This window comes from Candida margitis (assembly GCF_024628925.1).
Source record: "Candida margitis strain CBS 14175 chromosome Unknown scaffold14, whole genome shotgun sequence".
In the NCBI taxonomy this organism is placed as follows: domain Eukaryota; kingdom Fungi; phylum Ascomycota; class Pichiomycetes; order Serinales; family Debaryomycetaceae; genus Lodderomyces; species Lodderomyces margitis.
Window position 1 is genome coordinate 115,509 of NW_026261739.1, and position 25,649 is coordinate 141,157.

Consider the following 25,649-nt stretch of genomic DNA (forward strand, 5'->3'; position numbering starts at 1 on the left):
TATTGAACCGTATGACTGAGATTTTCTCATTTTTTTTTCTTTTTTTTTTTCAATTTTTCTTCGACAAATAATAAAGAGAGCGAAAAAGCATCTCCTATATGCAGGATCAATAGAATTATTGGGAAATCTATAAATCGTATCTATTTAAAAGCCAGTAAAGCACTGGTCAACTTCAAGTTCATTTCGTCCCATTCTGAATCTGCATCACTTAGAACTGTTATTGCTCCACCCGCACCAATTCGCCAGAGATTTGATTCCTTTGTATTTTCGAAATCTCGATTGTAATGAAAGACAGATCTGATGATGACGCTCCAGTCCGAATCATCAGTAATAGACCAGTAACCTACAACACCACTGTATATGCCTCGTCGGCCCCCTTGAATAGAGTTACTCTGCAAGCTCTCAATATCCTGCAACAATTGTACTGATCTTTTTTTTGGAGCACCTGTCATTGAACCCGGTGGTAGCGATCTATGCAAAATATCGATTCCATGAAATCCCTTCCGTTTATCGAGAATTCCCTGTATAACGCTGACCAATTGGAAAACGGTCTTGTATTCCTCAACTGCCATTAATTGTGAAACTTTAACGTCATCTGTGAACTGATACAAATCATGTCTTATCAAGTCCACAATCATCAAGTTCTCCCCCATTTCTTTCGGTGTCTTGAGAATCTTGGTGGCCATTGCAATATCGACGTCAGGTGTGTTTCTCACAGTTCCCTTTATTGGTCTCAACTCGACAATCTTGTCATCACCGTTATCTTTCCATGAAAGGAATCTTTCGGGTGACGATGAAAGTAAGCAGCAATCATCAAATTCAATAAAGCAAGAGAAGGGTGATGGGTTCTTTCGAAGAGTGAGCACTTTGTAAATGTCCCACGCATGAATATACGAAGGAAGGTATATCTTCAGCTGGGTTGTCAAGCACAATTCGTACGAATCACCAGAGTGTAAATACTCCTGACATTTGGTAAACTGTTCCTTGTATACGTCCTGCGACGGCAACTCAAACTTAATGGAATCATTATCCTTTTTCAATGCAAGATTTTTGACACTAGATGGAATATCGTTGATATTGATAGGTGCCACAGTGTTCAATGTCTTTGTCATTGTAGCTGCCCAGTTTGATGTATCGTTCACGGATATGATGAACCACTCTTTGGTAATGTGATCAAAAATTACAGACCTTTGAATATATACAAGTTTGAGGTCTGGTGTGTTATCACAGATTGGTCCGATCTTTCCAAATACCAAGTGTTGTCCTTCTTCATATGAAATTAATCCCATATATCCAGCAAAGAATGGTATTTCCCTTTGATGATAATTCATGATTTTCAGCTTAATTTCATCTCTCGGGATATAACGTTTGTGCATCGAATTTGCAACATACTTCCAAGCACCATCATGCCCATCCACGTTCACGTGCTCCTTCTTATCGGATTTGTACTTTGACAACATGATTTGGTCCATATTATCAACTGAGTGCGTGATCACGTCACTTTCACCAGGAATTGGGAACCCAATGATCGACCATTCGCCTGGGATGGATGCAGAATTTAACAAAACAAAATTGGGGTCTTTGTCTTTTTGATAGAAGTGATCGCAAATATCAATTGGTGAAATGCTATCAGCCAATTCGATCTTCTCAAAAGTGATATTGTCGAGAGGCGACACCAGTGCATTTTCATCAACCAAACTTGATTCACGTATTTCATGACTACCAAGGCCTTTATATTCATCGCCACTTCTTGACAGATTCAAGTTCTGCCTCCACTTTGAGTTGACATCTTTCGCAATGTTTGAAAAATTGAGAATCAATTGCTTCCCACTCTCTGAGCAGATGGATTCAGGATGATACTGCACACCATAAAATGGATAATTCTTATGCTTTATTGCCATTAAAATGCGAACATCATCGGTTCCCTCACATTTTCGTTCATAACAATAACCTAGGGGCTCTATCTCGTCATTGAGTGTTTCAATGTCAACAAATAAGGAGTGATATCTGACACTAGGAAACTTACTCATATCCAAAAATAATTCATTTTCTCCAACAGGAGACATATCGTAGATCTGGCCATGTTTAACCTGATCCAACTTGCCAACTCTGTTTCCAAATTCATGACATATACTTTGAAATCCTAAACATATTCCCAAAATAGGAATTTGAATCTCATCATTGGCAATTCTATGTAGCAACCAGCTTATTATTCCAACATCCCGTGCATTAGCTGGATGGCCTGGGCCAGGTCCGATTACTATATACTGAAAGAATTGCTTGATTTGAGTGTAAAATAATTCATACTCATCTGGCTTAAATGCGTCGTTGTGAACAATAATTACTTCTTGTTTGGTAGCGTCTTTGATCAAGTGTGCTAGATTATTAGTGAATGAATCATACGAGTCTATAAGTAGGATCATTTAAGAAAGTGGATCGTTGAACGACTCTTTATTGGAGGGGCATCTACTGTCAATGAGGTTTGAATGAAAAAATAAAAAAAAAAGAATTACTGTTGAGTATGTATTCCGAGAACTTACGCTTTTGTGGCAAAGCAGGATAATTCAACCTACATATACGAAACTATTAGGTAATCCTTTTGTTGATATTTGATCGTCAACAGATTCTTTCTACTTACATCTATTCTTCTTCTTCTTCTTCTTCTTCCTCATCCTCATCCTCATCCTCATCATCACTTGAATCATCAGAAGCAATAGCTTCACCTAATTTCTTCAAACGTGATTTGTACAGCTTATTCTTGTCATCCAACTCAGACATAAGTAGCACCAAATCATCCAACTCAGTTTTCGGGACGTACGAAGAATATTTGTCCTCTAAACTCTTTAACTTATTTTCCACTTGTTGCATCTCATCCTCATACTTTTTCCTAATTCGATCGCTTTGGTTAGCATAGTCAATGGATCCTTTTTCTGCCTTTTCCTTCTCCGATTTAACAAGCCCTTCTAATTCCTCATTCTGCTTCTTTAATTTATCAATTTCCTTCAGCCGAGTTTCTTTATCCTTTGTAAGAGATTCCATTTCAACCTTCAACGTGGAGCTATCCAGAATTTGCTTCTTACTCTTTTCAAGTTCATTTTCAAGCTTCTTCACTTTATCCTGCAAGCCTTGAGCATCTAATCGATTCTTTTTGGCATCTTCTAGCTCTTTATGGATCGTAATCCTTTGTTGCTCTAGTTCAGTAAGTGCTTGCTTTTGCTTCTCAGCATCTGCTAGTTCCAGTACTAGCTTCTTGTTCTCCTCTTGCAACTTGGTGGCTTCATCCTTGTGCTTTCCACTTTCCTTTAATTCTTTAGTAAGATTTTCAATTTGTTTTTTAAACTTTGCAGCATTGGCTGCTTGCTTTTTGGATTCGTCAAGCTCTTTAGAAAGACGTTGCTCTTGCTTCTTCACCTCAGATAGTTCCTTTTGATATTTCTTTGACTTTTCAAGTTCGCTCTTGAGGTTTTCAATTTCACTTCGTAATTCAGTGCTGCTATCTGCATCCTTTTGGGAGTTCTTGAGCAGCGCTTTGAGCAGGTCATTTTCCTTCTTCAACTCATCGCCATGGACACTTTTCTTTTTCTTGTCGTCAAGTTCCGCTTTGAGCTTTGTAACTTCATCCTTCAACTTAGATTCATCATCGACCTTGGTTTTGGAAGCTTCAAGATCCCGAGTGAGTTCAGAAATAGTATTTTGAAGTTCTTTATTGGTTGATTCTAAGGCCCCTCCCTTTTTAATTTCATCTTTGAGTTTTTCGATTTCCTTATTTAGCTCTTTACACTTTGCATCTTTCTCTTTGGATATGTCTACCTCACTTTTAAGCTTCTCAATCTCTTTCTCGAGATCACTATTCTTGCCCTGCGTTGCCTTTCCTTCCTCAAGTTTCAAATCCTTATCCGATAATTCACTCTGGAGCTTACCCAATTTTGCCTTCAATGATTCAAGTTCGGCTTCAAGTTTCTTAGCCTTTGCATCTACTTTCTCCCCATCAGCAATTTTCAGTTTACCTGCTTCTATTTCGTCAGTGTATTTCTGGAGTTTTTCTAACAAATCCGCTTGAACTGTTTTATGCTCTGTCTTGCTAGCTTCAACCTCTTTGGCGAGTCTTTCGTTTGCATCTTTTACCTCCCTCAATTCGGTCAACTTTGTTTCGTTTGCTTCCAAATCTTTCCGAAGATCAGAAAGCTCACCTTCGAGATCCTTATTTCGATTCTCCAATTCAGGAACACAATCAGCCTTTTCCTTGATGCTTTTTACTTCCTTGTCCAATTTCTCCACTTGAGATGCATAATCGTCCAACTGACCCCGGAGCTTCTTTATTTTCTCTTCACTATCGGTCTCTGCCTGGATTAATTTCTCTCGGGCTGACTGGAGTTTGGTCGTTAACTTTTCTGATTCTACTTTCAATGCTTGTTTCTCTGTACCCAAAGTCTCAACTTTCAACGCCAAATCCTGTAGTTTTGTCTCCTTTTCTTTTAAAGAGTTGGCCAAATAGTTCTTTTCCCGATCAAGCTCTTCAATTTTGGACTTGGAACTTATTGCTTCCTGTTGAGCTTTCTGAATTTCAAGCTCCTTCGCATTGAGGTTACTGCTTAACGAGTCTATCTTTGCAGTTGCTTCCCTGTGCTCGTTTTGTTCATCAACGAGGCGCTGTTTAATACTATCAATTTCACCTTTGAGTTTGTTAATTTGATTCTCATTTGCGCGCTTGGCCTTTTCGGACTCACTTTGCGTGCTTTTCAAATCCTTTTCAAGCTTCTTAATCTTAACCTCGGCATCACTGTTTTGCTTCTTTAGTTGGAAAAGATCCTTCGTCATAGTGTTGACACCAGTCTCAAGCTTCACTTTCGCCAGTTCTGTTGAGTTTAACAGTGATTCCAAATGTGCCTTTTCCGATTCAAGAGTTTCTACTTTCTTTAAACTCTTTTCCAATTCCCTCTGCAACTTTATCGACGAAGCTTCATGTTTGTTTTTCAACACTGTCACTTCTTCAAGCTCCTTCAGTGTAGAGGCAATTGTCTCCTCCACTTCTATATGTTTTCCTTTCAATTGGTCAAGTTCTGTTTCATTTGACATCAAGCGTTGTTGTAAGCCCTCTTTCAATGTTTCCAACTCTTTGATTTTTGACCTCATGGTGGATTCACTTTCCAAATTTTTCTGCTTCTCCTCGTGAATTTCTTTCTTGAGTTCAGATATTCTCAAGTCGAGTTCCTCGATATCCTCGTAGGAGATTTTGCGTCTCGGCTCACCCTCGGGATCATGAAATAAGGCTCTCTTTATGCGGAACGAATTCTCTTTCACCAAATTGACATAAATTGAGTCAAAATAAACGTCGGGTAAACCACTTTCATCTTGGATAGATGTAAAGTTCAGTGTCTCATCAAAGAACTTGAATGTAGGATCTGCAAGCAACTGCTTTACCTTTAGGGAGTAATTGTCTCTACCCAAGCTCTTGACAAGCAAAGCATGTAAATCTTTTCTAGGAATGGGTGATTCCTTTGAGGAAAACTCATATACCACTCCAAGTAATACAGCAGCCATTCCATGAACAAGCAATCTTTCACCCGATGAATTGTGAGACAAAAAGTTCAACAACGATCGCACAATTGATTCGTCCTTCAAAAAGTCATTTACAGCATTGAAATCTTCATAGAGCCAAACAGTGAGAAGCATCAAATACCCCACAGCAATTCTTTGATCCATATCATTCAATGTGGTGATAAGTAAGCCCGAAATTGCCTGCACGGAAGTCATAACCTCCTCTCCGGCTTCCTCGTCTCCAGTTTTCAAAGCCCTCGCAACATCCTTGTTCTCAGGTTCGTCTTCAAAAGCATACATCAATATGACTGCCGCATACCATACTTTGTACGGGTTCAATTTTAGATCCGCATCATAGTCCATTAACACCTTGAACACATTTCCAAAAGGTGTAGCAACACTGCTCCCATTCATTTGTGGTAAATCCTCTTTGGAATTCCTATAAAAGTCTTCATCGGTGTATGCTGCTATCTGGTCATTCAAAAATGCCATTTTTGATTCCTGATTGTCATGAAAGTAAGATTGTAAACAAAACGCAGCACTGATTCTAATATCAAACAAGTGTACCGAATTGAGGAATAAACACCAATCAAGCCAGGATAAGGGGACCAGAATAGGCTTATCGTATGCCTGGAGATGTGAAGGTAAAGATGGATCCACATACGGTACGTCAATTTTTGAGATTTCAAATTGAATTGTAGGGTTCCCACTGATAGCATCGGCAGTAGTTAACAATGCAACTGAGCGAATCAGAGTCTCAGTGAGGGGCGAAAACACATGCTTCAAAAGAATGTAGTGAATACCATTTTGGTACAAATTATCTTGATTCTGCACAACCAACTCATTGTCTTCAGAAACCAATAGCCGACATATTTCCAAAGCGATTATCATATTCTGCAACCTTTGTTCGGTCCACACCATTGGAGGTGGAGCAATGGGTACATCATTTTCATCGAGATCATGCAGCTCGTCTGTTTCCTCAAGCGGCTCGCCTAATAATCTCGCTAGCCTAGGAACACACTGAGTCTCCAAGAAAAATTTTTGATTCGATGCATTGAATTGCAAAAGATTCGTGATCAAGGTTAAACAATCTTGAACAAGGATGGATCCACGTATTCCACCTTCTTCATCGATTATCTCAAACAACGTTTCGAATGTGTTTTCGAATGCAACTAGTTTCTGAATATTGAAATTGTTGTTGACTACCGCCATTAACAATAAAATTGCTTCATTACGCACTGGTTCGTGGATATCAGATAATAAATTGCATATTATGGACATTGCAGTGGGTATGTTTAACAAGGCTTCCTTAGTTCTTGTACCTCGACTCGCCACTAATGATTCCAAAAGCTGTATAGTGTATAGTCTTAAATGGTAGTCAGTCTCGGCTAACCCATCAACTAATAATTTGAAACCTTCCTGATCTTGCAAAAGGGCATCTGCAATCCACAATGACATCTGATCCAAAGTTGTATCTTGCATTAATAGCGGGGAGGGATACTTTCCATTTTGCAACCTCAGCTGTTGCGAGATCCACCCTCGCGTTAAATCTTCATTACTTTCGCCGCGGATGAACAAAATGAGAAACGTTTCCAATATAGATTTGACTATATTTACATTATCGTAGTCTTTCTTTAGCGTTGATATCAAAGGCTTCAACCCATACTCAACAACAGTCTCTCGGTATTGTCTACTGAAACTTTTCAAGCCCAAAACGGCTGATCTTCGATCTGAAATCATGGTTGCATGTTGCAATCGATTACATAGCGTGGGAATTGCTTCCTCTACCAGCTGACTCTGAGCCTGGCTCCCGAGGATGTTGTTAATGTACTCCATGCAATTGTTGATGTGTAATAAGGTGGTGGTGGTGGTGTGTAATGAAGGAATAGAAGAAGAAAAAAAAATTTTGGTGTGCATAGAAGTTTGAGACACGTTAATTATAATTTTAGACACCTACATTCCAATCACTAACCACCATAGAAGAGAGACAGACACGCACACGTACACTGCAAACATCATCACGGTAAAGGCAAATGTCTTGATGCCGTTTGAAGACTCAAAGTATGAGATAAACGAAGAGACACGTAACCTACCATCAACCGTCAGTTATTTTCCAACAATAGCTGATTTAGAAGATCAAGCAACCAGTGACTCAGTCGAAGAATATGATGACTCGGTGTTGAAAAAAATCAGCTTGTTGCAAATAAAGCTTGAACAGTTGCAATATTCTAGAGATTCAAAGAATATCGGTGGCCTAAATTGGAATTTTAACAAATTCTCAGGTCACACGTTGTACGCGTTGGCCAATGAAGTTTTTGGATTTAATGGATGGTCTACTTCCATAGAGGAATGTATCATTCTGGAGACAAATGTTTCTCGTGGCCAAGGGGGGGAAGAGGAGGCAAATGGTGAATCAATTGATAACGCGTCTATACAGAGTGCTTCAACTTCGGAGAGGAGTACACCCAATGTGTTTAATGACGCGATTGTTAACTGTGAAGAAACCAGCAAGGATAATGGCTTAAGGTACTCGGCAAAGTGCATTTGTGTAGTACGCTTAACTTTGGAGGAGGGAACGTGTACTGAAGGGATAGGTGAAGGCACGGCAACGAATCTTCCTCATAGATACATGTGTTATTCGAAATGCAAGAAAGAGGCAGTCACTGATGGCATAAAGAATGCAATAATCGGCCTACGCGGTTTATACTTTCGGTATGAGCTGAAAAAAGTCAGTGAGGAATTGTGTATCCCCTTGACTCATTAATACATAATCTGCTCTCTATATAAACAAGTACATCTAGTAATCCAATATGCTAAACTTTGGAAACTGGTTAACTTTAGGTTTAGGAATCTCTTCAATCAAGTAAATTTCACCATTGTCATCAACCCTCTCACGGTCTTTTTCACTCATGTTGTGAATTTCATCAATATTCTCCTCGATGAAGACAATCAACTCGCACCAGTTCTTTTGAATCTGGTATGCTTTCTCCTTCATTTTGCGTCTGATTAACCCATCAATTAGTCTAGTGGCGTCTGGTTGTGTTTGATCTAACCTTTCCAACAAACGACCGACTGATCTTATCAAATATTCTTCTTCATAAATGGTACCTTTTCTTCCTTTGGCTTTCTTACGTTCTTCACGCTTCTTATTTTTCGAAGTTCGACGAGATGCACCGGTTTTGGCAGTACCAGCGGTTTTCCCTGTATACCTTGTGAAAAATGATGGAGCAGTTGACGTTTCTGAAGCAGCGACTGACACATTATCTGGTGTATCTAAATCATCGGGGGTACCGTAGAATGAGTACGGATCTTCTTCCTTTTTGGTACGCAACTCCCTCAACCGTCTTAGTTGTGAATTCATTTGCCCTTTACAGTCAGCTAGTAGCTCAGCAATTGTTCCAAAACCTTCATTAATTTGTACGTCAACGACTGATCCAATTAGTTCTGGCTGAGACTCCTTTTCAGCGAGAAGAATAGCTTGATCAAACCAATACTGTTTACAGTACAACTTGATTGCCTCTGAGACATTTCCCAAAAAGTGATATTCAATTTCAGCAGCATCACTGTATTTATGATCAGAAGTCAACGAATTGACAAGGTTATTGGCAGTGTTTTCACCCTTTCCTTTAAATTCTGACTTCTCGGTGATTGACAATGCTGATTTCCATTTCTTGGCTAAAATGTAATTCTCCAATGACTGATCCAACTTGCCCAAGTATTCAAACGCTAAACCAGCTTCGCTGAAGTTGATCGTCTTTTGCAAGTGCTCAGCAAACAAGTACATGATATCATTACTTCTCTCATTGTTGTACTCGTAAATCTTTAATCCAAGTTTGTACAAGTCATGTTTGACAACGTAGTCATCAAATTCAGCAAAAGCCGATTCACCCAGCTCGTGTAGCCAGTATAATGCCAATTCATAATGTTTCAAGTGATCATCAATCAAAAACTTTCTACGCAACTCTGGTTGTGTGTGCAAGTTTTGCAAGAATGGAAGGTACTCCTTTGGATCCATTTGAGATTGCTGTGCAATCAACAATGTCAATTTGACATCGTACAAGCCCAAGCATGTATCGTAAAGCTTGTTTATATCTTGCAAGAAGCACAAATGAGTGATTGCCGTTTCCTTCTGCTGCTCGTCTCCCAACCTACCAATCAATGTCAATGCTTCAACCAAATTGGGAGGCTTTTCGCACGCATAAACAGTCAAAATAGTTTGCATGTAATTGTCCATGTACTCCAGCTTTAGCAAAACAGACAAAATTGCCTCACAGATCCGGTTAACTTTTGAATCTTTGAAACTTTTAAACACTTCCTCCTTCTTGTTGGCGAACTTTTTTCGGAATGCGGGTTGTAAGGTTTCTCCATTCTGTTTAATCTCAGCTTCATTAATACCAGCATCGATCAAAGTTTCCCTATATTTTGTCTTGGTCACGTCTTCTTCATGCAAGCATGACACAAATAAATCTAAATACTCAACTTTTTGAATTTGGTTGATGAAAAGTTCAACATTGTTGAAAAACAAGTTTGGATCGTAATCGTGCAAAATATCCAAATCAATTCTGTGCGTACGACATGCCAAGAATGCACTGTGGAAGTCTCTTGCTGCGATGAATTTACGGATAGCCGACAATACCATAATTCTAGGACATATTGTCTCAAGGTTCCCCCTCGGAGCTTCTAACACAACTGAGTACTTGGTTGGCATTGCATTAACCAAAAAAGATCCACGCTCGATTTGCCTTATTCTCTCGTCCACGATATTTTCATTTGATAAATTCTGAAATACTTCATAATTTTCGTGACTGGAATTCAAATGGACAAAGCACAACTTGGAAAGCACAGTTGTGAATAGCAAGTGCGATTCAGTAATTAACAACGATGTAACACCACTCACGATTGGAGCTTCATTGCGGAACAACTTACCATTTCGTGATAAACCAAAACACTCAAACTCATCGGTTTCTTCTGTATAGTTTACTTCAAACTCACGACACAATTGTGGAAGCTTACATATGTCCTTGAGATCTTGTGTCGAATCGAATTGAATAAGCCTGCTATCCACAGTCTCAATAATCACAGTGTTGAAATCTGCTCTTGATTTCATCAAGACTAATTTAGGCGTAACATCAACTGAATCATTGAGTTTTGGGTTGTTTATATCATCAACCTCCAACAATACTACACGAGAATAAGTTGGTGCATCAATAGCTACAGCCACAAAATCGTCCTTTATGAAAGCAATCTGCTTTGCCACCTCATTTGACTCGTTAATGTACACATCCGCGGCAATTTTGCTCAATACTTTGGGATGTTTACCTTGTCTTATATCGGCCATGGTTAACTCGCTGAGGTAAATGTCGTTGTTGCTGCATAATGCAACATACTTTTCATTTGATTTACTAACAGCAAGGTCATTGATATTTCCTGGCACCTCCCACTCACGCAAACTCATTGGAGGTGGAGCGTTGGCAACTGAAAGTGGTGTAATTTTGGCCGTTGAACCATCCGTCACCAAGGTCATACCCAAATCATTGCCAAACCTCGTTGGTCCAGTGACTATCTTGTAAGTTAGATCCACTATTTGCAATCCGTTGCTAGTACCAATCATGAAGTTGGATGGCTTCTCAGGGTGAAACTTTGTAAACAAAACACCTTCGGCAAAAAGCTCCTGCTTCATGTACCAATGGTAATTCTTTGTAGTCCAAAGTTGTATCCTATCCTTTAATTGGATTAATAGTATTTCACTATCTGAACTCCATGTAATGTTCTGAACTACTTCTCCGTGGGGATCAACTCTAATGTTAAACTGGCCGTGCCTAAGTCCATTTCGTTCGTAAAAGACCAAGTCGAGAACCTCCTCTCCATCCTCATCGTCGATATGTCTTTGAGTAGATGCAATCAACGCACCCTGAGGTTTCCAGCTAAGGTTTTGTTCCAACCCATCAACGGCTTCATTGACACTATCAATTTCACCTTCTCTGTTGAAAACTCTAATCACCCTTCGATCGTACATCTCACTCGTATCTTCAACAACAACAGGCTCCTTGGTATTTACAGCGAAATATTCCGAGTCGCCTCTCCAGCTGATTCTGACTGTATTATCATCAAATTCGGAAACAGTACCTCTTTCAATTTCATTCACGGTGGGGTCACGTAATTGTGCTACATTTTCGCCCAATCCTGCATGCTTCAAAGCTTCTTTTTCTCTTTCCAATGCTTTAAAACCTTTACCTTTGAACTGTGTCTCTTTCTTTCCCCAACCTACTGAGACATGCTTTGAGTCGGTGATTTTAATGTCATTAGAGTCTAATAACTTTTCTGTAATGGGCTCAAACACCCTTGACAATAATAACAACTTATTTTCATTGGTCACCATAGCTAAAGTCTCTTCGTCATGAGACCATTGGGCTGCTCTCAACCCAACATCAATTGTTCCGACTATTTCGATAATGGTATGGTCGTAATCATTCGTTTGTTGTGGGTCGTAGCTGGCAGTGATGATATCACCATTACTGAAAACAAACACCAATTGTGCCGAATCAACAAAGTGTACAGTGTTTAACAACTGTGAATTCACTGGGAAGCTGGCAAGAACAGAGACACTGCCATTCTTGTGAAATTGTTGTACTTCAATGATTTTGCTTTCCTCTGAAGATAGTACAAATGTGATGGCATCGGAGACTGTATCGTATACACTATCTATGATGTGCAAGTCTGGATAAGTTTGCGATTCAGGGCTGATATGGCCCCTATTCAATACTACCAAATTTCTCATTCTTGTGGGATTGTCTCACCTGTATCAGGGGCTTGCTAGGTGTAGTATTAGGTATACTGCAATTGATTTGGTTTATTATAAGATGCATAACCGAGTCCCTTCTCATCAAAAAAGAAATGAGACGAGGAAAAAAAACAAAAAAAATTTACTCTTCAATGTGCAGGATCAATGATTGCAAATTAAAGACCGAGCGGAAATTGAAAATAGCCTATCGTATTAAAACACAACAGATTGCTACGTAACATTAATACTAGATCTATTTACTATGTTCTATTTTATATGCCTCAACAGTATCTTTTATAATTAAGTTTGGATACAATTGATCTTTACTTAATGGTTGTTTGCTGATGGGATCGTATTTGCCTTTGGTATTTATATGGTTTACTATTTCTTCTCGTTCATAAGTGATGCCACTAGGTGTAACCACTGGGTCAGTCAACATCTCAAAGGAAATTGGATCCAACAAATAGTCTGGGGCTTCTTCTATTACATTATTATCCACTTCGGCCATTGAAAGTAAAGACGCCGAGGATCTAGGAGAAGCCGAATAAAGCTTTGGAGCAGAACTTGACTCTAGCTTTTGCATCTTGTAGTCGAGAACATGATTGTCATACAATGAGTGGATAAAATTGTTTTTGAAAATGTCCAATAGATTGCCCAATTCAGCTAGTTGAACTTTTAACAAGTCAAATAGTTTTGCATCGTATTTGGCTGTTCCACCGTGCTCCTTTTTCACCTGTTCAATCTGTTCTTTATGATTCTTTTTCATCAACTGAATTATCTTGCATAGTAGTGACTTGTTCTCGTATTGGCCAAGTTGGGCTGTGGTTATATTTATGTCATTCTGAACGCGGGGAATTAAATCCTTATAGTCTCCTCTTATTTGGGTACCTCTAGGAGCTCTTTCTGGCTTGGATGTTGGTGCAAATGCTGTCTTAATATTGGCAAACATACTTAATGGAAGGCTAGGCTTGCGAAGTAGTGGGTCAGATGTGTATTATAGAAAGTGTTACTTAGCAAATTGTTTGGGATATACTCCTCATTGATTTCCAAGTGTTTAAACTTTATGCTTTGGGAGAAAAAGTTGGTTGCATTTAAGAACAGATGCAGAGTTTTGTTTTTGATGAAAGATGTATATTCACATGTCTTTTAGTGGTACGTATCACACATCCTTCTTAGTAATAACAATAAATGAGGGTCTATTTTGTATTACATAATTGTTTACAACAAAATAGACCGTTTTGTTTTTTTTTTTTGTCGTGACAATTTGGTTACAAAAGAAAGAAGAAGGGAAAGGAAATAAAAGGAAATGCGAAAAAAATCAGTGACATTCCTATTTTACTTCTCTTTACTTATGAAAAAATAAATGAGCTAATTATAGAAGATTATATAGATGGAGCTGACTGAAATTTATAATATAATGCTAGACTTTCTGGCTGCTGCTGAAGTAGCACCCTAGGTTTTGCTTGTGGTGGTGGTATGACATCATCACATCATTTTTGTGTGTAGTCTGGGTGCTACCAGTTACCGTATCTTTCGCGAAATGGTTTGTGTACGAAACGAAAGGGATAAGTACGTCCATAACGTCATAGTTGATGTGCTTGATTCCGGTTTGGTCTGTTATAATATGTTGTTTTCTTGGCTCTTTCGAATTGCGTTTCAATCCCTTTCGATCTACTTAAATGCAAAAAACACTTTGTTAAAATAATTCATGTGATCCTGATGTTTATAATTGGAATATCAGTAATGCATAACCCCATTTCTTGTTTTAATAATAATATGATCAACTTTAAATTGCTTGGAAAATCAGTTGTTGCAACCCACTGTATTATGCAGAGAGTATGATATAAGCGCAATTCAATGGTAGCGATAATCTAACCAAAGTTTTTATTTGCCTTGGCTACCAGAGTCTATACTATCATAAACTACTAAATAGAGAAGAGACATAAGCACTGGACTGGTCACATAGTTTCGAAATGAGTACGGGTTTACTGGGTCGGACACAAATTTCATAAACCGAACTCCGTACGATCCATTTCTCCTAAGCTTATACGTTGTTAACAAATTAGTACGAAAATTACAAAAATAACGACCAAAACAATACGTACTACCAGATAATCAACTTGCGATTTTCAACTGAGTTACAGTTAGTGCCAGTTTTCTAACATTTTACCAGTTGAAGGAAGCGAACAAAGCTTGGCCTGTCAAAATGCGTGAATTTTGTCTTTTTTTTGTTACTTTCTGGATGATTGCTCAATACCACAGGCGATTTAAACTCCGTTAACACTTTCTGAGAACTAGTTCCATAAGATTCAGAGCTGTTTGGCTTCTAACAGTTTATGCAACCCACCATTGTGACCCGTAAATTTAGGTCCGGTCTCGACGTTTAAGATCCCACAACCATACGGCCCTTCCCCGGAATAACCGCTATAAATAACCGGTTTTGTGCAACAAATTTCCAACTTTTAATTACAATCAGGCCAAACTTTTGCTCCTATCTTCTAGAATAGAAAAGAATAGAAATTAATTTAAAAGGGTATAAATATATATAAATAGTCCAATTCAACGTCAATACTTTAAATTAATTTACTGATTTCCAGTACCATCAATAAATCAAAACATAACACTAATCCACAATGAGTAAGCACGAAGAATCATTAATTCAAGAAGCAGAAGATGTCGACCCTTCAATTGCAAAGCTCCCTCCCCACAAGGTCGACAAGGCTGAATTGAAAGAAGATTTGCAAGAGCCTTCTGCTGCCGATGAAGAAGAAAAACCACCAGCTGTAGATGCTAAATTCCAAGAAGAAGAGAGAGAAGTTAGTGAATGGAACACTGGACACGGCTTTAAAGACCCCAAAGAGTCTTTGCTTCAAGAAGCCGAAGATTCCGATAAGAATATTTCCAAGCTACCAGCACATCAGGTTGATAAGGCGGAATTGAAGGAGGAGACTTCAGTGAATCCAGACTCGGACGAAGCCGAGCAAGAAATAGTCAATGATGATAAATTGAAAGCAGAGGAAGAGAAAGTTACGGCATGGAATGCAGAACATGGATACAAAGACAACGGGGAATCTCTTATTCAGGAAGCTGAAGATGCTGATTCTAATATTGCCAAATTGCCAGCTCATAAGGTGAACAAGGAGGAGCTTGAAGAAGAACTCGGAAAGGAATAATTGGAAAGACCATCAAATATGCATTTGATAAGCCGAAAAGACGACGTGTTCGTATTTATAATCAAGGATTTTATACTTTAGATAGATAATAATATCAATTATTTGCTAGACCTTGCATAGACTCTCCTTCAGTCTTGTAACTCGTCAAGCGCAGCTCTCAAAAATAAGGTCGTGCACAATGTCCATATTCTTTGAGTCAATCAATCAAATCTCTGAAAATCGAAGATTGGGCATTGAGAGAGAGAGAGAGAGAGCAAAACGATAATTTCATATTTGGACCCAACCATTCAATCAATCTCAGCCCACCTGCACTTCAACCCATCAATCATTGCATTCCTTAGCACTATATAATATTTAATTGTTATTTTCTAGGAATATGTCAGGAAAGGAAGAAGCGGTTTTCCGCTCAGCGGACATGTCGCTTGTGCAAATCTATGTGCCCACGGAAGTGGCTAGAGAAACAATCTATAAAATCGGTCAATTGAATATAATCCAATTTAGAGATTTAAACTTTAAAGTCAACGAGTTCCAAAGGTCTTTTGTTAACGAATTGAGAAAGTTGGACAATACAGAAAGACAATACAGATTGTTTAAGCAAGAATTGGACTACAGAGATATCTCGGTAAAATTGTATCCTTATGAGTTTGTCATACCGCAGCAATCTGATATTGACGATTTAGTCGAGAGTGCTCAGTTGTTGGAGGATAGGGTTGTCCAGTTGAGAGATTCGGTTGAGACCTTGTATAAGAATCAAAATTACTTGAAGCAATTCAAGTTTTCCATATTGGCTGTGGATAAGTTTTTCCATTACCAACTAGGTGGAAGTGGCGATGCTGTCGAACGCTCGTTACTCCCAGAACTTGATGATCTGCGTTTATCGTCAACTACAGCATCAGCATCGCAATTCATTTCCGGTGTCATCAATCGTGATAAAGTAGGAATATTGCAGCAAATTTTGTGGAGAATTTTGAGAGGAAACTTGTACTACCACAGTGAGGAGTTACAAGAAGAAATCTATGACGCCAAACATAACGCATATGTGGCAAAGAATACATTTATCATTTTCTCCTATGGTGCCCTTGTCCACGATAGAATTGTCAAGGTTTGCGAATCTTTGGATGCTGAAGTTTATGACGTTGAAAAGACTGAAGAGGCCAGGTCTAAACAGTTAGCTGAAGTTAAATCAAAACTGGAGGACTTGACTACTGTTTTGAGTGAGTCGGAAAATGCATTGACTTCTGAATTGATTGCTATTAGCCAAGATCTTGGTAAATGGTGGGAAATCATAGCCAGGGAGAAACAAGTGTACAAGACAATGAATCGTTGCGATTATGACGGGGCCAGGAAATTGTTGCTTGGTGAAGGGTGGACTCCAACCGATTCCATACCAGAACTTGCAGAAACTGTCAAAGAATTTGATCAAACACAATCGATTCCTTCCATAGTCAACGTCTTGACCACAAATAGGACTCCGCCAACATATGTACGTACCAACAAGTTTACCTACGCTTTCCAGGCTATTTGTGATGCATATGGTACCCCTCGTTACAAGGAAATTAACCCTGGTTTACCTACTATTATCACATTCCCATTCATGTTTGCTATTATGTTTGGAGACATGGGTCACGGGTTTGTCATGTTTTTAGCGGCAGCATTTTTGGTGTTGAATGAAAAGAAGTTGAGTGGCGTTAAAAAGGATGAAATTTTCGACATGGCGTATACTGGCCGCTATATTTTGTTGCTCATGGGTGTTTTCTCCATGTACACGGGTTTTATTTACAATGATGTGTTTTCCAGATCAATGACATTATTTAAGAGCGGTTGGGAGTGGCCAGAAAATTTCAAAATTGGCGATACTTTGATCGCCAAGGAGGTTGGAACCTATATTTTTGGTATGGATCCAGCATGGCATGGTACTGAAAATGCGTTGTTATTTTCCAACTCGTACAAGATGAAGTTGTCAATCTTGATGGGATATGCCCATATGACGTATTCATACTTTTTCTCGGTTACTAACTACATTTATTTTGATTCATTAATTGATATTGTTGGTAACTTTATCCCTGGCTTATTGTTTATGCAAGGTATTTTTGGATACTTGTCGTTGGTTATTGTTTACAAATGGACGGTTAATTGGGCAGAGTCAAAGTATCAGCCACCGGGAATATTGAATATGTTGATTTCGATGTTTTTGTCTCCGGGAAATGTCGAGGAGCCATTTTATCCTGGTCAGCCAACAATACAAATTTGGCTAGTTGTTATTGCATTAATTTGTGTTCCTTGGTTACTTTTTGTTAAACCGTTGTTCTTGAAGAGAAAATTGGACAGAGAAGCTAAGCAGAATGCACAATACTCGGCATTGCCTAATGACGAAGAGACAGGAGGTTCTAACGGCTCCACATATGAAGAAGAGGACGAAGATGGCGAAGAGCATGAGGAGCATTCATTTGGAGACATCATGATTCATCAAGTGATTCACACTATTGAATTCTGTCTTAACTGTGTATCGCACACTGCTTCCTACTTGAGATTATGGGCATTGTCATTAGCCCATGCTCAATTATCGACCGTGTTGTGGTCGATGACCATCAGCAAGGCCTTTGGTCCTACTGGAGTGTTTGGTGTCATTGCTGTCGTGTTCCTATTTGCCATGTGGTTCGTCTTGACTGTGTGTATTTTGGTGGTTATGGAAGGAACTTCAGCAATGTTGCATTCTTTGAGATTGCACTGGGTGGAGAGTATGTCCAAGTACTTTGAAGGTGGCGGTGTACCATATGAGCCTTTTGGATTCGACGGCTTATTGGACAGTGTGTTTTAGCTGATACATAATTAGAATATTCAAAATGACAAGTTTGATAAAATTGCTAGTGTGTAGAGCTATTTCTCTATTAGAAGAAAGACCAGACCCAATGGTAGATTGATTCTTTGTAGTGTCGAGGAATAAACGACGAGTGCTATTTACCTCAAGCTGGTGATAGTTTCCCGAAACGGACTGCTTTTCACCATTTACGAGAAAAAGAAGGTTGAATGGTAGCGAAGTCCCATAAATAGAAACATATACAAAGGATCTGCAGTAGAAGTTGAGAAAAAGAGCATACATTTCTGACATTATGATCTTCTACATGCTTTAACTTTGGGCAAAGGTCTGCAAAACAAATACTAGGCATAATTCACCCGAGATTTAGCACAGCATTGGCAAACTTGGAAATAATCAAACAAGACAAGTTCCCCTATTGAGCATGACCGCTAAACCAAACGTTTGGCAAGAAGGGGAGTGTACCTTGAGTTCATCTCTCCGTCCATTTCAAAAGCTAGTAAAAGGCTATTGCACACAGTTGTTCTCTTGTTCCGACAGCATATACCAATCTGCAAACACGCAAATCTTCTATTGCTCACTTCTGCTTTATCTATCCTTTTTTAATGGTTAGTAGAAATTTGCACCCACGTGCTGATATACAACAGAACCTTTCTCTTACCGTAGAAGGGACTACAGGAGAGGATTTTTGAAAAGAAAGTAGTATGACAGGACAGTATCACACAAACTTTGCTTCACTTTCGGGTAGTAGTAGTAGTAGTAGTAGTAGTGGCTTGGCTTTACTATTTGACAAAAGATCTGGCATAGAATTCCTTGGAATTTTCCCTCTCCTTTTCCTTAATTATGTGTGTGTGTGTGTGTGGCTTTTGTTACACTTTTACAACCATTTTGTAGTTTATGTGGGTTTCTTTTTTTTACTCTTGCGAAGAAGCATGTTTTCTTAATATGGGAAAAAGAGGGTGGCTTTAGGGAGGAATTTATTTGCTTTTAATCCCTTTCCTTTGTTCTTTTCTCAACGAATAAAATAGCTCTTGGAGAAAAAAGTAAACATTTGAAAATAGAAAATAACTCCTATAGTCTGTTTAAACTAGGCAATCACATGTACCAAAATGGAAATTCCTCGAGGTGTTGATTGTTTTGGTATTTCTTTTTCAATTTCAAACCACGTTTCGATGATAATAGTAATGGATGCTGATAGTCTTGTGTTCTGAATAGGCATATACGTTATACTGCAAAAATAAAAACACACACAATTGGCTGATCATTTACTTACTTGAACACAAAAATCAGAAAAAAACTGTGGTGGTGCTTTCTTTTGTCGTTAACGAAGCGAGCAGTGGCACAAACTGTACTTGAGTAATTTACTAAGCCCAGCTTAACAAGGAGAACGATTGCTAAAATCCCACCAAGCCATAATTCAGAGCTTTACATCTGGATTATCAAAAAGAGATTAATCTGTTGCAGAAAGACTCAGTTGTGGTGTTGGGGAGTAAATATTAATTCACAGCAACATTCTGGCTACAAACCTTTTACCTCTCTTCTCCTCCTGAAATTGGTTCAGAAGACACTACCTTATTACTTTTCTTTTGTGTCACCGATTGTTTCCTCCTTTTCCTTTCCTTAATTCCTGTTATTACCAAAGTCGTGTACTTAACTTCAAAAGTGGTTTGCACTTTGTGTGTTGTTATCTACACAAATTGTTTATTGTTTTGACATCATTATATGATCTGCAGTGTGTGTTCAGCTTTTTTACACACAAACACAATGAAAATAGCAACAGGGGTTCATTCTTTCTTCCTTCCCAAGTTGAATGCCCATCTTTTGGCTATTAACAATAGATGGCGGAAAGAGATTGATTAGCACTTCTCAACCCGGAATAGCCGAACCAATCTTCCTCGGAAGGAACATGGCTCGTCTTCCCTTCTCTTCTATCCTAGAATGTAGATCCATGAGTAATCAGATTAGGCCATTGCAGGTTAAAATAAGAAGGCAGTAGCAATAGTTACAGATGTTCTGACACAAGGCATTGTACCCCAAAGGGAAAAGCTAATAAGCCTATGTTATGGCTACATTTGCCGATACTTACGTTGCACTTGGTTTTACTTTTAGTTTTCTTCGCGGCAACCAACAGTTTTGATATTGGCCGATATCATATCTAAGCTAAGTTTATGCGACGCCATGTTTCGGATCCGGGTTGAGAATCTATATTTAGTATTTACGCAGTTTCTTTATCGTTCATATTTGTTTTCTGTCAAGTGGTTGTAAGCCATCGTTGAAGGATCTGCATTTAATATTTCTATGTATTTGGTTTAGGCGGCATTGTAGCACTCAACACAAAAGAAAATTGTGGTTGATTTTTGAGTTAGTAGTGTCATATTTTTTTCGCAATCGCAATCGCACCACACATATACTCAGTGGCATATGTTTTTCTAGATGGCGCAATGGCAACCTCAATCCACAATACATGTTCACCATACCTGTAGTTAGTTGAATTATCTCTCTCTTCACTTGTTGTATGTTTTTGTTGTAGTATGAGTCAACTATTGTTTTGGTTTTGACTGTGGCTCTACAAGAACAATGTCACTGTTTTTCAGTCTTCATCGGTAACTCTCACTTTATTTCTATGCCACATATTTTTAGAGAACTCTTACACCGCTAATCGTTTGAGATTTGTAACAACAAAAACTGTGTTTCAGGTTAAACTTTCATCCTGATTAAGCTACAATCTTTCCTCTTTTCATTTCTTCACACAGTGTCAAGGACTTCCCAGAGTCGAGTCAAAATTTATAAATACTACCTCAACTTCCCAATAATTTCTTAGCTTTTAAACCTTTTCCCGTTTCTTCTTTTCTTTACCACTCAATTCACACTCGCTTAAACTACTACTATTTAATTACAACAATGCAATTCTCCAAAATCGCCATCTTATCTGCAGCCACCAGTACTGCTGTAGCTACGTACGCCAACTCAAGTTCAACTCCAGAAGAAAATCACACTACTACCATTGTCCTTGGTAACTCCACTATTGTCACTGGTGTAACTACTGTCACTGAACTTGAAACCACTTACACCACTTACTGCCCATTGTCAACCACCCCAGAAGGAACAGCTCCAGGAAAGCCAACTACTACTGCCCCAGCTGGTGAAGCCCCAGCCCCAGGTCCATCTAAACCAGCCGGTGGAAACTCAGGTGCTCCAACCACCACTACTAAACCAAGCGGTGAAGCTCCAGGCTTCCAAACCACTTCAGGTAATGTTGGTACTTCAATTTCATCTACACCCGTAGGTGGAGCCTCAGGTACCAAAACTACCGTTGCTCATGAATCAACTTCTCCAGCTCAAGGGGGCTCTTCTCCAACAGTTTCAGTCGCTTCTGAAGCTGCAGGTGCTGCCAAATCTGTCCCATTTGTTGCTGGATTATTGGCTATGGGTGCTGCTTTGGTCTAATTCATTTAATAAACAAGTTTTTGATATTTCAACCATTTCTATGTTGTAACTAATATTTTTGCTACATTTGCTACATTTGCTATAATTTTACATTTTCTTAATTCGGTAATCGGACAATTTAGGCTTTAGAGGAGGAGAATAATTTTTCAGGGAGGCCTGAAAGAGTTGACAACAAACACAATTATCACTTATTTTTCAGTTGCTATGCTACTATAAGAAAAGTTGAGTGGCTTGAAAGTTGTTTGGTGTCGTTTGACAATTGGAGCTCCTTAAGTCCTCGTAGAAAAAGAAAGCTGCTGAGTTTTTTAAATTTTGCAATTCCTCATTTAATAACCCACTGGACAAATTATTTTATTTATTTTATACATGTAATATTGCTGTATAAATTTTCTGTTTTTATTTTAGTTCAATAGATTTTCGTTTTACAAATTCACTGTTTACTGATTTGTAGAGGATGGTGAAGGAAAACTTATCAATTTAATTTTACACAATAAACTCTTCAAAGCCTATTTGTGTCAAGAGAAGAACCAACCTTGTCTTTGTTTCGACATAAATATGACGGTTGCAAAATCTGGCAAAAATTATATTGTTTCCTTATGTCGCACTCTTGGCGCAATCTAAAACGAGACAATACACAAAACAAGCTGACAAAATGATTACCTTTGGCTAATGCATTCTCGCAAAGTGTAAATGCTTATACAATCCTTAACTGAATAATATTAACACCTGAGCATAAGCAGTACCCTAAAACAAGGACAACAGTCAAATGCTCCGCTTTGCTTAAAGGCAGATCTAAACTGTTTTGTGTACAGATCTACAATTTTCAATTTTGAAGGATGTCATGTCCTAAGCTATCTTAGATATTTAGATCTACGCCATTTACAAAGAATAAGGTAGTTAGCCAATTTAATTAGTGTTCAATGTTGGTCATGCTCCAAGAAATTGCCCCTGTTCGAAAACGTCTATGATATGGTGTCAGATTACCACAACTACTGCAGCAGAAGAAGATCCTCGTACCATCTAACTCGAAGACATACGTCACCACTTTTACTTCCCCTTATATTTTGTCACGCAGGGAATGTACAATTTCAATTTCTTCTGCGCAATTCTTTTCTTGTGATTAGATTTGAGTTTCTATATTTAGTATCTTTCGCACTGTTTATGTTTATATTTTGGTTGGTACGTTGTCAAGTAATGTATAGCACTGTATCTTCTAAAGTTAAGCCGAATTGCAGCCCTCCCCCTACACAACACAAAATCTCTAACAAAGTAAAAAAAAAGAAAGCAACAACAACAAAAAGCAAATTTCTTTTTCTGCGCTAAGAAAATTTTTTTTTTCATTTTGTTTACGCAATCTCTCTCTCTTAAATCACTTTACATACAGTACACCACCCTCACAAATTGTTTAATTTATCACTTGCTTGTGCAATAATAGAGTATAAATCTACATGCAGTACAGTTTGTATACAAATGGAATAAAAGCTGATATTCTACGAATTATTGTTCCATTACACTGTAATGACCAATCCCTTTCTATTGTTCTTCTTCTCTTTTAGTTTTAATTGGAGGCTCTTTCCTTTAAGTAAACAATAAGACTGCATTAAAGAGCCCCTCCCTAGTAAAACAGTGCAATAACTTTCCTTTCCTTGTGAATCTTACATTAATCCTCACTCCGCATTATTGCGCATTACGTATTATACAGCAACAAAAGAGCACACAACAAAATGAAGATATCACAAAGATAACAAGAATTGCAATAAATCCTTCGGTTTTGGATTAAATTTTTATGCGGATTAGAATATCACCTTCTTCCTCCCCCCTTTCGCAAAAAATTACTAACTCAACAAGATTATAAATACCACCTCAGCTTTCCAAAAGCATTAAGCCCACTTCATCTCTTCTTTCTTCTCTACCGATCAATTTACATTCGCTTCGCCTAATCTTTACAATGCAATACTCCAAAGTCGCTATTTTATCTGCTGCCGCTGGTACCGCTTTCGCTGAATACTCAAACTCCACTTCTAGTGGTGGTGGTGGTGTCGGAACTACTGTTATTACAGTCAGTGGTACCCCAATCACTACTGGTGTAACTACTGTCACTGAGGTTGAAACCACTTACACTACCTACTGCCCATTGCCAACCACTGAAAAGCCAACTGAGAAGCCAACCTCATCTGGCGGTGCTCCAGGTACTGAGACTGAAACTGAAATAGAGACTACAATCATCACCATCACTTCATGTGAAGAAAACAAGTGTACTGAAGTTCCAATCACTACTGGTGTAACTACCGTTACCAATGTTGAAACTACATACACTACCTACTGCCCACTTCCAACCACTGAACAACCAACTACTGAACAACCAACTACTGAACAACCAACCACTGCTCAACCAACCACTGCTCAACCAACCACTGCTCAACCAACCACTGAACAACCAACCACTGAACAACCAACCACTGCTCAACCAACTACTCAACAACCAGGTGGTGAACAACCAACCACGAAATCTACTGTTGCTGCTGAATCATCAACTCCAGCTCAAGCATCTACCGGTCAACCAACCACACAAACTACTGTTGCTGCTGAATCATCAACTCCAGCTCAAGCTTCATCATCATCAGCTCCAGCTGTTTCTGCAGTCTCTGAAGCTGCTGGTACTATCAAGTCTGCCTCCTACTTGGCTGGATTGTTGGCTTTGGGTGCTGCTTTGATCTAAGTCTATTAGTTTACACCTTACTTTCAATTGGCTTTTGCACATCCAATCTTGCTATATTAAAGTTTATTTTTTTCTTTCGGTAATCGGAAAATGTTAGTTTTAGAGGAGAGGAAGTGATAATTAAACAATTACCACTCACTTTCACACTTTTGTCTTGCTACGATGAAAAGTGGTAGATTAAAGTAATCATGACAATACTTTGGTGCTTCACCTTCCAAAGTAAGAGACGCTTTCAATTATTTTAAAATTTGCTAATTATTATTATTATTATAATCACTGGACAATATTTCACTTAACTTTTTATTTTTTACATACAAATACTTTCGGTATAAGTTTCTGTTATTTAATTCAAAATGTTTATTCATTCTTTTTTTTTTCGGTAATAAATTATAAATGTAATGTTGTAGTTGTAGAGACTTATGGAGAACGCTTATGCTCTTTTCGGAAGAAAATTGGCTATTTTGGAAGTTACTTTAAATAGCAAAACATCTGCATAGAAAACTACTCGATGAATGCAAAACGATTCTTTTTTTGCTATTAAGTAATGCCTGGGTGCAACTCGTGCGAAGAAAAATAGATTTTTTTTCTTGTCTTGCTGTTTTTTGTGTGAGTTCCGATTTTGTGCTATTCAATTTTGAACCCTTTTTTTTACTTCTAGGCATGGGTTGCAGATTAGTTTTAAAAACCTTTATTCGGCCTAGGTAGCCTCAGGGGATTTACTGTGTTGTTGTGAAAGGGTTAGTTTCAGGTTTACTTCTGCTATTTTTGTGGCTCAAGGGTTGATCTAAAAGCAGCCTAGGTTAAAAGGCTAAACATTTGCTTATACTCCCTTATTGTTTGTGGGTTCCCATCATTATAGTTGTTGTTCAAGTCCCCGGGTATATGTAGAAGTAAACCTTCAGTATCGCACGTTTGTTGAGAGTAGCAGCTAATCTCGAACACTATTTTGGTTTGTATACCAGAAAGGATGCTCTCCTATTCTCAATTTATTCCTTGTCTTAAAAGTTTTATACTACATATTCGTTTATAATTTAGTGTACGGGATTAGCTTACTTTATTTCCTTTATAGCAGCAGTCCCTTAATGTCTGCCAATCTTTTTGCTTCCAATTAGTGTGGTAATGACATACTACTGTAAATTATAGCACTAAAGAACTCAGCAATTCTATGTGTGTTGG

General features: G+C 38.4%; 9 protein-coding genes across 9 annotated transcripts; 5 read left to right on the plus strand and 4 right to left on the minus strand. All coding sequences in view use genetic code 12, as the record gives it.

The window, feature by feature from the left end:
* Positions 1 to 140: 140 nt before the first annotated feature.
* ABZ1 (4-amino-4-deoxychorismate synthase) lies at positions 141 to 2,423 on the minus strand (the record flags this gene model as incomplete). The annotated part of the gene is made up of 1 exon (XM_051816578.1): positions 141 to 2,423. One exon carries the CDS (start codon positions 2,421 to 2,423, stop codon positions 141 to 143), a length of 2,283 nt encoding a protein of 760 aa, XP_051673949.1.
* A 217-nt stretch (positions 2,424 to 2,640) lies between these two features.
* Positions 2,641 to 7,374, minus strand: USO1 (Uso1p; the record flags this gene model as incomplete). Its single annotated transcript, XM_051816589.1, has 1 exon — positions 2,641 to 7,374. The coding sequence occupies one exon, from the start codon at positions 7,372 to 7,374 to the stop codon at positions 2,641 to 2,643; it is 4,734 nt and encodes a 1,577-aa protein (XP_051673950.1).
* A 205-nt stretch (positions 7,375 to 7,579) lies between these two features.
* RAD59 (Rad59p) lies at positions 7,580 to 8,302 on the plus strand (the record flags this gene model as incomplete). The annotated part of the gene is made up of 1 exon (XM_051816600.1): positions 7,580 to 8,302. One exon carries the CDS (start codon positions 7,580 to 7,582, stop codon positions 8,300 to 8,302), a length of 723 nt encoding a protein of 240 aa, XP_051673951.1.
* A 33-nt stretch (positions 8,303 to 8,335) lies between these two features.
* Positions 8,336 to 12,316, minus strand: CANMA_000435 (Elongator subunit; the record flags this gene model as incomplete). The annotated part of the gene is made up of 1 exon (XM_051816611.1): positions 8,336 to 12,316. The coding sequence occupies one exon, from the start codon at positions 12,314 to 12,316 to the stop codon at positions 8,336 to 8,338; it is 3,981 nt and encodes a 1,326-aa protein (XP_051673952.1).
* A 256-nt stretch (positions 12,317 to 12,572) lies between these two features.
* Positions 12,573 to 13,268, minus strand: CANMA_000436 (uncharacterized protein; the record flags this gene model as incomplete). The annotated part of the gene is made up of 1 exon (XM_051816622.1): positions 12,573 to 13,268. One exon carries the CDS (start codon positions 13,266 to 13,268, stop codon positions 12,573 to 12,575), a length of 696 nt encoding a protein of 231 aa, XP_051673953.1.
* A 1,684-nt stretch (positions 13,269 to 14,952) lies between these two features.
* On the plus strand, positions 14,953 to 15,492 carry CANMA_000437 (uncharacterized protein; the record flags this gene model as incomplete). Its single annotated transcript, XM_051816633.1, has 1 exon — positions 14,953 to 15,492. One exon carries the CDS (start codon positions 14,953 to 14,955, stop codon positions 15,490 to 15,492), a length of 540 nt encoding a protein of 179 aa, XP_051673954.1.
* Positions 15,493 to 15,868: 376 nt separating this feature from the next.
* Positions 15,869 to 18,310, plus strand: VPH1 (H(+)-transporting V0 sector ATPase subunit a; the record flags this gene model as incomplete). Its single annotated transcript, XM_051816643.1, has 1 exon — positions 15,869 to 18,310. The coding sequence occupies one exon, from the start codon at positions 15,869 to 15,871 to the stop codon at positions 18,308 to 18,310; it is 2,442 nt and encodes an 813-aa protein (XP_051673955.1).
* Positions 18,311 to 21,208: 2,898 nt separating this feature from the next.
* CANMA_000439 (uncharacterized protein) lies at positions 21,209 to 21,754 on the plus strand (the record flags this gene model as incomplete). Its single annotated transcript, XM_051816653.1, has 1 exon — positions 21,209 to 21,754. The coding sequence occupies one exon, from the start codon at positions 21,209 to 21,211 to the stop codon at positions 21,752 to 21,754; it is 546 nt and encodes a 181-aa protein (XP_051673956.1).
* A 1,948-nt stretch (positions 21,755 to 23,702) lies between these two features.
* On the plus strand, positions 23,703 to 24,473 carry CANMA_000440 (uncharacterized protein; the record flags this gene model as incomplete). Its single annotated transcript, XM_051816665.1, has 1 exon — positions 23,703 to 24,473. The coding sequence occupies one exon, from the start codon at positions 23,703 to 23,705 to the stop codon at positions 24,471 to 24,473; it is 771 nt and encodes a 256-aa protein (XP_051673957.1).
* Between the last annotated feature and the right edge of the window lie 1,176 nt (positions 24,474 to 25,649).